Consider the following 15,175-nt stretch of genomic DNA (forward strand, 5'->3'; position numbering starts at 1 on the left):
TTATTTTTTCTAATGAAATGACAGAGAATCTTTTCCCAATTGTAATGACACCAAAAGTATGAAATTTGATGGAAATCTTACGGAATTATGCTCTCATGAAGTAGCGGTTTTGGCGATATGTACGCATCGGCGATTTTGCCCACTTTGAGCCCTATTTTCAGCCAATTCCATTGTCCCAGTCAACCAAACTCATAGCTATTTCACTAGAACTCCATTTGTTCTATTGAATGAGTACAAGAAATTGCCAATTTCACACAAATTAGGCCAATTTCACACAAATTTCAAAAGATGCCATTTTCAAAATAGGGTCCAGAATAAACAAGGCAGACATTCTTGGCACTAAAATAACATTTTCTCTGTTCATTAGTCATGTCTCTAGGCCCCTCTTATATTACTCTTGCTTTCCATTTTAAATTTTTATTCACAAACACAAAAATAGATTTATTGTTATGCAGGCTACTGCATTATTGTAATAATTGTATAAAAAAGTCACCCCATTCATGACTGTGTATTAGACTGGCCAGTTGGACATGTATTGGATGGTGATGTCATTTGTTTACTCTTGAACATTGGCAAAAATCGAACAGTTCTGCTTATTTGAGCTCAATTTCTTTTTATCATGAAACCAATCAGAATCATCTCTATTTCTGTAATATATCTTCCATTCTATCAAATGAGATCAAGAAAACGAAAATACAACCATAAATACCATACGAAAATACACCTCAAAGTCGGCATTTCAAACCAAAAACACGGTCGGAGTTTTTTTTTTTCTTGTTATGCACTGCATGCTGCAGGTTTTTTTTATACTGGGCACATTGACCACGCAGACTCATTCTCTCCCACTAGATTTGAAGCCACTAGAATTTTGGCGTATTAATACGCCGCCAATACTGGTTTGTAAGCCATACTGTGACACCGACAGTGAAAGGGTTAATGGCAGTGAGTTTTTACGCAGGTTGAGTCTGATATGGGGGATGTCAAAGAGGGTTTTGTGTCTTGTGATCTACTTGACCAAGATGAGCTCATTATTGCTACCACAAAGCATCTGTAGGCATAAGCTGAATATACTGTACCATGATCCCAGTGCATTGTGGGATGTGTGCCTGGCAGGGTAGGGAGTGGGTCCTAGAAAAGCCAATCTTGCTGGCTAGAGTGCTGTGAGTTTGTAATTTTTTTTTGTGGTTTTATTTCTTTCTAAAATACCTATGTTTCCGTGGCTCTTTCACTTCCTATATTGACTGAAGATCCTATCTTGTATTCTGGTTCTCTTCAGTTGCACCCACCTCCATGAACCCCAGGGCAGAAATTGACTGTGATGAAAATAGAGTTCAGTTCGCAGAGAGGTGTACATATCTAGTGTTAATCAGGCTTCCCTCTTGGAAAAACATGACCACTGCTTGTTTATGACCATGGCTTCTGTCTATGGGCAGACTCCTTTACATGGTGACAAAATTATGATCCTCATCACTGTCTTCTTCAGTTGTGACTATGTGCTGCCCATGTATGTTTTATGCATGGATATCTACACACACATTAGGGGCCTAATTTACAAATGAGAAGAGTTCTTGGAAAGGGCTCAAACTCGATTGTTCAGTACTCAGATCCTGCTTTTCCATAGATGCCTCTTATAATTAGAGATGTTTTCCTGTGTCATAATAATCTATATGTAATTTGTTAAATTTTTTTCAACGATTATTTAACAATTATTTTATCTTCAATACTTCACTTCCAAATATAGTACAGTAAAACAGTTTTCTTATCACTGGTTATTGCAGTCGTAAAGTAATTGCTGTATAGTAAATTAAATTTTTATTTTTATATCAAATGAAATTTTTTACTGGTTCTACTCACCTTTTGGTATATCTGCTGGCCAACATAATCTCCAATGCACTTGGGAGAAATAAAATTCTGAGCAATTATCTTATACAGTAGGCTGTCAGCTAGCTGAGTACAAGTAAGCAGCACATCTGCCTTGCTCTTACCCAATGGAGGATGCACTGAATGACCCATATAGGTTTAGCACTCTACGAATAAAGAGTACACATTGTAGATTCTAAATCTGAATTTCTTTAACAGTAACTTACAACAGTTTGAGAATATGACTGATACTTTTTGCATTTTGGAAGAAAGCTGTCAGCTACCTCAGTTAGGTAAATGAAGTTAGAATATGTTACTTTAACAATAAACTTTGTCATCTTAAGTCAAAACACAAGGTGACATACATAAACAAACAAGACCAGCAGGAATATTTATTATTCACATTTTGTATACAAGTACAGGTTCCCTTGCTTTATGTGGTTTTCATTTTATATGAATTTGCATTTATGTAGTGACCTCATTTCTACCAGTAATTTGTTATATGCAGTATAAATTTGCTATTATGCAGTCACTCAAGCCCAACATCACTTAGATTTTATAATGATACCAATTTAAATCACCCTAAACTAGTGTGTGTTGACATTTATAAGAAGTAATTAAGAAAGAAGTATGATTTGGGAGTAGGAAATCCAATGAGCATATTCTGAATGGAATTCTATGGCTAGTTTTCAATTTAACAGTTTTATGTCAAAAGAAAATAGGCACTCGACTATATAATTATGTTAAGTGAATGCTGTATAGCCCTTGTGGCTTAGCGCTTCTTTTTGATTATAATAATAATAATATGTTAAGCGAAATCTGGGCTAGGGGTGGAGAATGGGAGAGATATATGGTTCATAACCTGTATACATTAATCCAAACAAAAGACAGCCTGGATGGTTGACAGTGGTGGAGGAAGAAAAGGAGTAACAAACAGACGGTGATTAAATACCAAATTTTATTTTTCTAAAGTTATTTTTGGACCAAATTCATTCCTATTTGCTATATAGTCATTTGGTGCCTATGAGGTATGCTCCATTTTTTTTTTTTTTGTAAAAATGTCAAGAAATGTGGATTTTTCCACAATTCTGGCTGTTAATTGTAGTATGTATAGAGATTATGATTGAATTTTGCATTTTTCTCAGTTTTACAAGCAAATTAATTTCACTTTCACATAGGGCAGTGATGTATGTGTGTGTGACAAATTCATACTTTCTGTTCCTGTTTTACATGTCATATTGGGTTGATTTTATGTGCCATCAGCTTGGAATGCATCACAAAGTGAGAGACACCTGTACAAGAGTACCTACATACACACATAGGATCATCTAGTTACTATGTGTACATTTTAGCCATGAGGCCAAGCTGACTCTTCAGTCAGTATAACAGTTACAAACAACAGTGCATCATAGCTGTTGTTCCAATGCATATAATTAAAACTTATTTGAAGTACTGTATATAAATAACTGTGAAAATTCTTATAAAGCTACATGTCTGTACTATTGTGACAAAAAGTTTAACATGTTTACCTGAAATATAAAATGGTGAGGGTCATTGGTGGAAGGCAAGCGCTGTGAGTCACTGCTCAGTGCGCTATCTGCTAATATGCTGTCATGCTAATCACTAGTCTTAATTTGTTTATTTAAATTTAAATATTTGTTGGATAAGGCCGCCATTTAACAGAAGGTTTATACATTACTAATTCTTAGCTAGCGAGGAAAGCCTGTTTTTTACCATACTGCTAGACTGCAACAATAAAATGTGCCTGTTTCTATGCAAAAACTGCTAACATGAATTTTGTTGATAACCCCAACTGCTTAGCACTAATATTTTCAATAAAATGCTCTAGAACATTTTCATTTTTAAAATTATTTCTTACACTTTTGAAGTAATTAATGACTAGGAAATGCTTTGGTTTTGTATTTTATTCCCAGTTACAGTCCTTGGTTCTGACTAGTTTTAACACTTGCGCAACATTCACGCAACATTGGATTTTGTCAAAGGAATATGTAATAAGAGGTATGTATCTCTCATTGTATTATACTGTACACAGATTTTGCTTAAGTAAACCAGATCTTAGGAATTCAAGCATTCTTTGTGTTAAGTATCTACCAGTAGACTGATTGTAGCCTTCATGACTCTCAGGTAGTCAATAGGTCTTAAACCTAATTAACTATTATTGTGTAGTTACTAACTTGAACTGGAATTTAATTTTAGATCCAGGATAGTTACAGTAAATGCTCAAGAATTCTTAACACATTACTGAGCTAAAGGTACCTATGGAATGTAGAGAAATTATTTTGTATCTGTACTTGTCTAAAGTCAGTTATTCTTAAGGGCCAAAAAAAAAGTGCTGGCCTAAACCACCGAGAGATCAGCTCACTTAAATGCTGATATAATTTTTTACAAATATGGTTACATACAATGTATGTATTTTTACTTTAGCATAGGAGATAGGTTTCCACATTTTTGATGGCTACTTTTTGGATGAAAGCATTATGAAATTAGCTGGTTTTTTTATCTTGAAAATGGGGGAAGTTGCAACTTTGTGTATGTGAGAGAAAACCCTTTTGGAAGGCTTGCAAACTTGTAGTGGAGGGGTACCTTAGATTTAAACACGTCTGAATAACTTCAATAGTTGGTAAGGCCTAGTTTATAATGATATTCCTTTAATGTCTGAATTAACTCCCATGATACAACTTTTTATAACAGCACAACCCATATAGATATGCATATATTTGCACTACATAATTATTGTAACAGCTTCGTACTGAACCAGTAATACTGTACAAGGAATGTAATCTCTGTAAATCAATCTTAGTCAACCAGGATGTTATGCCTGTCACTATGTAACTGTACATTTCTTTGAGTGGTGTATAACACTGTTCATTCATTTAAGTGGATCTGATAAACAATGATCAGTTTCCTGTCATAAATTGGTACCAGATCCTGACTGTCCTCAGGAAGTGCAGGCAGTTCCTTGGTTATACCAATACACTAGGCCCTTAAACAGCACCATTATGATAAAAACTTCACAGATCCTGCTTTATAAACAAGAGATGGCACTGGTAACTCCTCATACCACACTCACAGCCTCCTAGATTATACTGACTGGGATGGAGGGATTCAGATGACTAAGGTCACCATGAATCTATCATCAGGCTCTCAGACAGTGCTGATAAACTGTGAGACTATGCCAAATGTTCTTCACATTGTGACACTGGCAGCTGATAACAGGCCTTTAGAACTTGTCAAGAAATTCAATGATGCAATGGTAGGCCCTTACACTGAGGGGGGGAACTGATTTCAAATCTTGCCAAGCTTGTGTAGAGACCAGGAGCGGAAGAGAGAGCGTCTTCTAGATGAGCTGGGTGCCTGACCACCATGGCTTGCTCGCAGGAAGAGGGTAGCTCCTCCCTGCAAGTTAACCCAGGTTTCCACGCTGCCCTCACTTCCAGGCTCTGCAACAACAAAAAAAGTTATTTCTGTATCTAACATGAATATTGGTAACTCTAGGTCAAAAGAATAAAAATAAGATTTTTTTTTTTTTACATAAAACATATGCCACTTTGTAAAATGTCATCTGACTGACATTTTAGGTCAAGGTTTATCAGGGACTCCCAGAGCTCATCATTCTAAACATCATTAGTCATTACCAGTCTTCTACATCCCTTTGGTAATTAATCACTGTTAACTGTCATGGCACATACAAACTGATATTTCATACTATCATGACATTTAACATACCCCACACTCAACAGGTTGCTGGTCAAACCCTACATTATTCCTTCCATTTTATATTGTAATAAGTCTTAAGGACAGCAACAGCTTAAAGACACCATCCTAGAAATGCAGTTAATTCCTGATATTGATCTAAGCTGACAGCTACAACTCATAAGCTTCTTCAAGTGGGGGCTCCTTGACATGGGGAAGAGGCTTTTGGTCTGAGGAACTGAACCTTTTGATCTTCTTCCTCTGACCGTACCTCAATATCCCCCTTTCCTCCCTTCCCTACCCCATCCTTCCTTTCCCATCCATCCTCCTTTCCAAATGCCTTCCCTCTCCTTCCTTTCCTGCTTTTGGCCTTTGGGGTCCTTCCCTCTGTAATTGTAACTTCTAGGATGGGGAAAGGGTGTTGTTGTCCATCCCATTCCATTGAGATCCTTGGTGGTGGTATTGTCTGCCATGGAATCTGGATCATCTAGGGATGTCCCGAAGCCCCTCCGGAGTCTCCAGGGGGGGAGGGTTGTCTTAGGGTGTCCTTCAGGTGATGGGTGTATTTCTGGAGGCTACCTGATGGTTCTGAAAGGTGGTGGCTGAAGGAGGTATGCCTTGTGGCGGGCTTCCGACCACCAAGGTGGATCGATGGATGTGAGGTTGCTATCCTGGATCACTGGTTTACCAGCATGAAGGGTAGGGTAGGGCACGGATTCTGCACCACATCTGCACTACCGGCTGCACTCACGGCTCTCTTGGATGCAAAGGGGGATATACAATTCCTTTCATTTCTCCTAGGAGCTACCCTTCCATGTATCTCCCCCCTTTTCTTTTTGGAAAAAAATTGAGAAACTTTACCATGGAGCCCCATGCCCATGAAATTCCTCCTCCCAGACCTCCTCTTTTTTTTTCCTGCAGCACTCTCTTACAACTCTGCCTTGTTATTAGACCATTCTTCGGACCTCTTTCACAACCCAGTACCTTCTACAGGTAACATTCTGTTGCCTCCCTATGGTACTGTGGTTCCACATGACTTCTGATACATCTGGCCTCCACACGTATTTGACCATGCTTCCAGTTTCTCTCACTACAGTGCGACGATTTTCAGATCACCCACCCATCTCAGGATGGACCACCTTCAGTCTACCCCTGAACAACCACAACCATTAATGGACATAATGGATTAAGTTTTTCACTCTACAACTGACATCTCCCATGCTTTTATGACATTTATGGCAACAGCAGCAGCGAAGCTCCATAATTTTTTCAATCCCCTGGGTCAATCAGAGCTCCTGTGATGGCCTATCTACAAGTACAACTGCACTAACACATGTGGAACCCATCATGACCTCAAAACTGGCTGTGGGTACCTACAACCTGACAAAATAGATAACCAAAGGAAGACTGCCCTGTAAAACCAGGCACAGCCCTGCTGACAAATGAACAGTCAGCCCAAGCTCCGTGTACATAACTACACCTCCACCACCAACTACTTCAGTGATACCATGAAAAGGAATTGCAGAAGAAACAGCAACAAGAACAAGAACAAAACCCCTAGGAATCTATTATCCAGCATGTCTGCCCTGTAGGACACCGATGCATCGTCCAACCCCCTCCCCCTCACCACCACTGCCCAAGGCTACACACCAACAACACCAAACATGGCTTCAGCACTCAGCTGACCTCACAGGTATTATCAACAATCCTAAAGTGCTAAAATTATACATCTACTCATTAACTACTGAGGATACTAGTCTTCGTGCATCACTGGAAAAACACAAACCGAAGATAGCTAACCTAGAGAGCAAGATCCTAAAACTTGAACAAAAAGTTATGACACCAAACAACAATACTTAACACCAGGTGGAAGAAGCTGTCCAGAACTGGAAAAACACCGTGAATGCACAGTTGAATGACTACTTATAAAACCATGATGGCAAAATCGACCAGCAAAAGTTATCTGATGTAATTATTGTCAACAACACTCTTTTTACCAGTGACACAAACCAAATGAATTGCATGGATACAACAGCTAATAAAATCAAGGGGGCCTGTTTACTAGGAAACCAGGATTGAAAAAAAGTGTTATGCTACATTCATATGACACAAAAAGACCTCATTTCATAAAAAAAAAAAAAAAAAAAAAGAGAGAGTACAGTGTATGTCAACGAGTGCCTTGCTATAATATGTCAGAACCTATTGTATGGGTTACAAAAGGTCAGACAGGATGGCAAAATCATAGGAAAACAGCTGCAGGCTGTATGTATACAATCACAAATAAACATGAAATATCTAGCTTCCTTAGAGATGTCGACCTTACTGAGACTAATTAACCTATGGTCCTTACCACAATTTCTTACATTTAGTGCAATGTAACTACCTCATCATTGTGCAATTTTTGAGCTATTATTTCCTTGTTAGAATTAACTACCTCACTGTTGTGCATTTTTTGTGCAATTATTAGCTTGTTAGAATTAACTGTTTTTATGCTTGGCAACCTGCCTACAAAGTTCTAAGTACAGGCCATTTTCCCATTCTATAGCTTCAGGTGTTGCTTTCCCAGTTTTTCCCTGTTTGTGCCTGTTTACAAGAACCTAAACTGTGCTCTGCTGTTATCCATCCGGTCTTGGGCTATATCTTATTTCATTCATCAGATCCTTTTCCCAATGGGACTTTTAATGAAAGCACACTTCTTGTATGCCCCGGTATACCACACTCTCAGATCTTTGTTCATATTTCACTGCATTAAACTACAGCCTATATCTACTTGAACAAGTGGTATACAATCTGCTCTTTGTATCTGTGATAAGGATGTGTGTGAAATTCTCAATACCTACTTCCTCTCAGTTTTCACCCAGGAAAATACTAGTGGTATTCCTGAAATAACAGATTATGTAGAACAGGGTGAAAATAAACTATGCACGATTGCGGTAACTAGTGACATGGTCCTCAGACAAATAGAGAAACTAAAACCTAACAGATCCCCAGGTCCTGATGAACTGTTTGCAAGGGTGTTAAAGGAATGTAAAGAGGAACTTAGCATACCTTTGGCTAATCTTTTTAACATATCACTACAAACTGGCATAGTGCCTGATAAATGGAAAATGGCAAATGTAATACCTATTTACAAGGCAGGTGACAGGTCCTTGGCTTCGAACTATAGACCAATAAGCCTTACCTCCGTAGTGGGAAAATTTATGGAATCAATAATTGCCGAAGAAATTTGTAGCCGTCTTGATAGGCACAGATTGATTAATGAATCTAACACGGTTTTACAAAGGGGTGTTCCTGTCTTACGAATTTACTAACTTTTTTCACTAAGGTGTTTGAGGAGGTAGATCATGGCAATGAATATGATATTGTGTATATGGACTTCAGTAAGACTTTCAATATTATTATTATAATCAAAAAGAAGCGCTAAGCCACAAGGGCTATACAGCGCTGCAGGGCAGGAAGGAAGCGAGGGTATCAGGTGGCAAAAGGGAGATAGATGAGTAATAGGTTACAGAGAACAGCGGGGCAGTGGATGATGAAAGGGTAGAGGGCAGCAAGAGATTGAGGTAGAAAGGGCTGAGGGGAGTGCAAAAGGTATCATCAGAGTTTGTGGAGTAAATCAGTCGTTGTCAAGAAGTCAATGAAAGAGTCGGGATTAAAGGAGGGTCCATCAGCAAGAAGGGAAGGTAAAGAGAGAGTAGTAGAGCGGAGACGACGTTGGAGGTAAATTCTGCGTGCTCGTTGATAGAGAGGGCAGTCTAACAGAAGGCTTTCGATAGAATTCTACACCAGAGGCTATTGAGGAAACTTAAGGCACACGGAATAGGAGGAGAAATTTTTTCCTGGGTAGAGGCTTGGCTGATAAATAGGCAGCAGAGAGTTTGCATAAATGGGGAGAAATCAGAATGGGGGCACGTCACAAGCGGTGTTCCTCAGGGGTCAATGTTGGGCCCATTGTTGTTCACAATTTACATAAACGACATAGATGAGGGAATAAATAGCGACATAAGCAAATTTGCTGATGACACCAAAATAGGCCGTCCAATTCATTCTAATGAGGACACTAGAGCATTCCAGGATGATTTGAATAGACTGATGCAATGGTCAGAGAAGTGGCAGATGCAGTTTAATATTGACAAATGCAAAGTTCTAAATGTTGGACAGGTAAATAACCATGCCACATATAAACTAAATAACGTAGATCTTAATACTACTGATTGCGAAAAGGATTTAGGAGTTCTGGTTAGCGGTAATCTAAAACCAAGATAACAGTGCATTAGTGTTTGCAATAAAGCTAACAGAATTCTTGGCTTCATATCTAAAAGTATAAATAATAGAAGTCCTCAGGTTGTTCTTCAACTCTATATATCCTTGGTTAGGCCTCATTTAAACTATGCTGCTCAGTTCTGGTCACCGTATTACAGAATGGATATAAATGCTCTGGAAAACGTACAGAGGAGGATGACAAAGATGATCCCATGTATCAGAAATCTTCCCTATGAAGATAGATTGAGGGCCCTGAATCTGCACTCTCTTGAAAGGCGTAGAATTAAGGGGGATATGATTGAGATGTATAAATGGAAAACAGGAATAAATAAAGGGGATGTAAATAGCATGCTGAAAATTTCCAGCCAAGGCAGGACTCACAGCAATAGTTTCAAGTTGGAAAAATTCAGATTCAGGAAGGATATAGGAAAGCACTGGTTTGGTAATAGAGTTGTGGATGAGTGGAACAAACTCCCGAGTACAGTTATTGAGGCTAAAACATTGTGTAGTTTTAAATATAGGTTAGATGAATACATGAGTGGGTGTGGGTGGGTTTGAGTTGGACCTGACTAGCTTGTGCTGGGTCTGGTGCCGTGCTCCTTCCTTGAGTGGAGATGACCAGACTGGGTGGGTCATTGGGCTAATCCGGGACGGGGGGCCATGGACCTGCTCCGCATGGGTCAGTAGGCCTGTTGCTGTGTTCCTTCTTTCTTATGTTCTTATGTTCTATACCTCCACCTCTCCTCTTATTAGGTGATTTTATTGCTCATCATTACCTGTGGGGAAAGTGTTCTCACTGTTACTCGTGGTGATCAGTTAAAGGCTCTTCTCACTTCTTTTCCCCTCCATGTTTTAAATATGGGTACTCCCACCCATTATGACCCTCACACTCAAACTCTCTCTTACAAAGATCTTTCAGTCTGCCCCTGCTCAACTGCACTCGACTTCACCTGGTCTGTGCTCCCAGATTTACATAACAGCCATCATTTTCCTACCTTCCTTACTTCCCACTTATATTTTCCCTTCCTCGAAGCCCACGGCAGTTTGAAAGGGCAAAGTGAGCCCTTTATTCTCGTCAAACTGTTTTTAGTGAGGAATCTTCTTTGTCCTCCCCTAATGAGCTATTACAACTATTTTTGACCTCAGTTTTAACCACAGCTTCACATTCAGTCAATGAAACCTTGAGCAGGCACTCTCAGAAATGCATGCCTTGGTGGTCTCCTACTTGTGCAGTGCAACTGAAGCATGCTGCATGGGGCAGATAGCATGTGAGAGCGATTTCCCGAAGTGTAATCCACGAAGCAAAAAGCACTTGTTGGTGAGATTGTTTCTACCATTACGTCCACTTCCTCTATGAGTGCAGTTTGGAAAAGGTGCAGAAATTGAGTGGCAGGTATTCTCCAGCCCCTGCTCCTGTTCTTAGGGATGCCGGTGTCAGCATTGTAAATCCTGCTGAAGTTGCTACAGCAATTGGAAATCATCCTCTCCGTATCTCTCAGAGGCTCCATCTATCTCCTTGTTTCTTTCCTCCAAGTCTGCCAGAGAACTGCAGCCTTTAAACTTTTCTTCAAATTCAAATTTTTATTTCTTTGCAAGTTTACAATGTGATTGACATGTTGTAGATAGGTAGTTTACAGTGTGTAATTAAAATACAGTGGACCCCTGGTTAATGATATTTTTTCATTCCAGAAGTATGTTCAGGTGCCAGTACTGACCGAATTTGTTCCCATAAGGAATATTGTGAAGTAGATTAGTCCATTTCAGACCCCCAAACTTACACATACAAACGCACTTACATAAATACACTTACATAATTGGTCGCATTGGGAGGTGATCGCTAAGCGGGGGTCCACTGTAATGATTTGCAGTGCAAAGAGAGCCACTATCATGCCTAGGCATTATGGGCAGACTAAATTTAATGGGTTACAGACTACTTAATACTAGACAAATAGATGAAAATTGAGACACTTATGCAACATAGGGGATTCCCATATGTTGCATAAGTGTCTCAATCTTTAACTTGTCAGTTTTTCAAACCATTCATCACATAGACAAATAGATCATTGCTTGTTAAAGTTGTGCAGAGAAATCTTATAACATGCCTTTTATGCTTCCAAAACTTGAATCAACACTTTGCGCTTGCTGGTCATCGGCAACTGGACCTGTTGGCACTCATATTAGTATGATCCAGCATTTACATCCATCAGCCCTCGTAGTCTTAGTTCGGCCTTTTAATCTTGCTTTGTCACAGGGGGTTCTGTACCATATATGGAAAACTGCTGTGGTTCTGCCCTTTCCTAAACCAAGTACTTTGGGCTGTGATGCCTCCCACTATTAACCCAGTGCTCTTATCAGTGCAGTTTGCAGGTTGATGGAATCTCTAGTAAATAGAGTTTTGTGTGGTATTTAGAGACACACAATAGTCTCTCCACTTGTCAATTTGGCTTTTGTAAGGGCTTATCCATTATCAACCCCTTACTCCAGTTAGATACCCATGTTCATAATGCTTTTGCTAGTAACCACTTGGTTATCGCAGTCTTTTTTTATCTTGAAAAAAGCATGTGACACTACAGATATAACATCTTAGTCCAAGCTCATTCCTTAGGCCTCTGGAGCAACCAGTCACTTTTCCTTAAAACCTTCTTATTTGAGAGACATTTGTGTCCGGGTTGATAATCTGCTTTCCCCTGACTATATCCGAGCTGAAGGTGTCCCCTTAGCAATGTGTCCTTAGCACCATTTTTTTCTTTCGGCTATTAACGCGTAAACGGTCCAAACGTATACATGTATATGTATAAGTTTTTACCGCTAGTGCCGAAAACGTATATACACCTACCATCCGACTTACGACCGAGTTCGGTTCCGAGAAACCGGTCGTAAGTTGAAATGGTCGTAAGTCGAACTTTACTACTGAATATCAACATCACATTTTTGTAATGACTTTATTTTATTGTTTTACTTTGGTATTTCATGTTTTACTTTACTTTTTATGCTGTTAGTACTGTATTTTATACCATAAGGTTTAGGATAAACACTGTGTACAACACAAATAGTTGTTTATTTCCCAGAAATTTGGCAAAAAAAACACGGTCGTAAGTCAAGTGGTCGTAAGTCGAGCAGGTCGTAAGTCGGATGGTAGGTGTATACGGTTTATTTTTCCTGCCTTGTCAGCATAGAATGGGTCCTAACACTCAGTGTGCGCGGTATTAAAAAAATCTGAGACCACTTAGTACCTTGTGGGAGCACCAGTTCAAACGAGCACCAGTTAGAGCAAACAGCGCAGCAAACACCTGGGATTCACTGATGTCACGTAGTATTAACACTCCCATTTTAAGAGGAAAGTGATTTTGACCCTGAGTTTAGTGGCTTTGAGGTGGATGTGGCCACAAGTGGTCGAGGAAATATAAAAAAAACCTCGATAATAACCCATGTGCAATATTTGTGCAACACCCTTTCAGAATGTCTTATAATCGCTGACTGATTGGCTGACTAGCTGGCTGGCTAGCTGGCTGGCCAGCTGCACGGTGGCCAGCTGTGTGGCTGGCCGGCTGCTGGCGGCCTGGCTCTATCTCCGTTTGTCTGTCTGTATCTATGTCTATCTCTGTCTCTCTGTCTCTATCTCTGTCTGTCTTTGTCTCTATCTGTTTCTGTCTCTTTCTATCTGTCTGTATCTCTGTCTCACAGCTACACATAAATACACGTATACATAGTGTAAATTACCTAGGATAACCCAAAAAATCCAGACAAAGTGCTATACTGTACTCTGCTTGAAGATGTGAGTAAATGTGATGACACAGTCTTGTGGCTCTCTCTGAGACAGAGAGCTAGACGGATAGACAGATAGACAGGGAGCTTGACAGACAGACAAATAGACAACATGTTTGTGTACCAGCGAAAACAAAGGAGGGTGATGCTCGTCAAATGTCACCTCTAATCTTTTCTTATCTGCTGCACCCTCCCTCACCCTCTGTATGCTCATCAAACATCAGCTCTTATCAGATGTTATCTCATCTTATCACGTCACTGTCAGGGGTGGACTTCGTTTTTCATGCTTCAAGGGAACTTATTATTTTATTATTATTAAGTATTTTTCTTCTCCTCCTCCTTCTCCTCCTTCTCCTCCTCCTCCTTCTCCTCCTCCTCCTTCTCCTCCTCCTCCTTCTCCTCCTCCTCCTCCTCCTCCTCCTCCTCCTCCTCCTCCTCATTATTATTACATAGTTCCACATATCCAAAACATTGCTAGGACATATAAATACTTTGTATATATCCCAAGACAATAGTAAATGGCCAAGGCAGGTGTAAATGTCCACCTGTTAGTGTGTTTGTGACAATGTGAGTACAATTTCAGTACCTAATACTAGTGTCAGAACAAAGATTGGTTAAGAACATAAGAAAGAAGGAATACTGCAACAGACCTACTGACCCAAGCGGAGCAGGTCCATGTTTCCCCCCGGATTAGACCAATGACCCACCCCCCGGATTAGACCAATGACCCACCCAGCCTGGTCATCTCCACTCAAGGATGGAGCACTGCACCAGACCCAGCAGCACAAGCTAGTCAGGTCAACTCACATCCACCCACACCCACTCATGTATTTATCTAACCTATTTTTAAAACTACACAATGTTTTAGCCTCAATAACTGTACTCGGGATGTGTTCCACTCATCCACAACTCTATTACCAAACCAGTGCTTTCCTATATCCTTCCTGAATCTGATTTTTTCCAACTTGAAACCATTGCTGCTAGTCCTGTCATGGTTGGAAATTTTCAGCACGCTATTTACATCCCCTTTATTTATTCCTGTTTTCCATTTATACACTTCGATCATATCCCCCTAATTCTACGCCTTTCGAGAGAGTGCAGATTCAGGGCCCTCAGTCTATCCTCATAGGGAAGATTTCTGATACATGGGATCATCTTTGTCATCCTCCTCTGTACGTTTTCCAGAGCATTTATATCCATTCTGTAATACGGTGACCAGAACTGAGCAGCATAGTCTAAATGAGGCCTAACCAAGGATATACAGTGGACCCCCGGTTAACGAACTTTTTTCATTCCAGTAGTATGTTCAGGTGCCAGTACTGACCGAATTTTTTCCCATAAGGAATATTGTGAAGTAGATTAGTCAATTTCAGACCCCCAAACATACACGTACAAACGCACTTACATAAATACACTTACATAATTGGTCGCATTTGGAGGTGATCGTTATGGGGGGGTCCACTGTATAGAGTTGAAGAACAACCTGAGGACTTCTATTATTTATACTTCTAGATATGAAGCCAAGAATTCTGTTAGCTTTATTGCGAACACTAATGCACTGTTGTCTTAGTTT

At 39.8% G+C, this 15,175-nt stretch overlaps 1 protein-coding gene across 2 annotated transcripts in view; it reads right to left on the reverse strand.

Annotated features, from left to right (window-relative positions):
* Positions 1–2,238: 2,238 nt before the first annotated feature.
* The window catches only part of LOC128688373 (uncharacterized), a 292,282-nt gene continuing 279,345 nt past the window's right edge, over positions 2,239–15,175 (reverse strand). For both annotated transcript variants that reach the window (XM_070086753.1, XM_070086754.1), the window contains one exon: positions 2,239–5,321. In XM_070086753.1, the coding sequence (XP_069942854.1) occupies positions 5,167–5,321 (155 nt within the window). In that variant the 3' untranslated portion in view covers positions 2,239–5,166. The remainder of the gene's footprint in view (positions 5,322–15,175) is intronic.

The sequence above is a fragment of the Cherax quadricarinatus genome, chromosome 19 (assembly GCF_038502225.1).
Source record: "Cherax quadricarinatus isolate ZL_2023a chromosome 19, ASM3850222v1, whole genome shotgun sequence".
NCBI lineage: Eukaryota > Metazoa > Arthropoda > Malacostraca > Decapoda > Parastacidae > Cherax > Cherax quadricarinatus.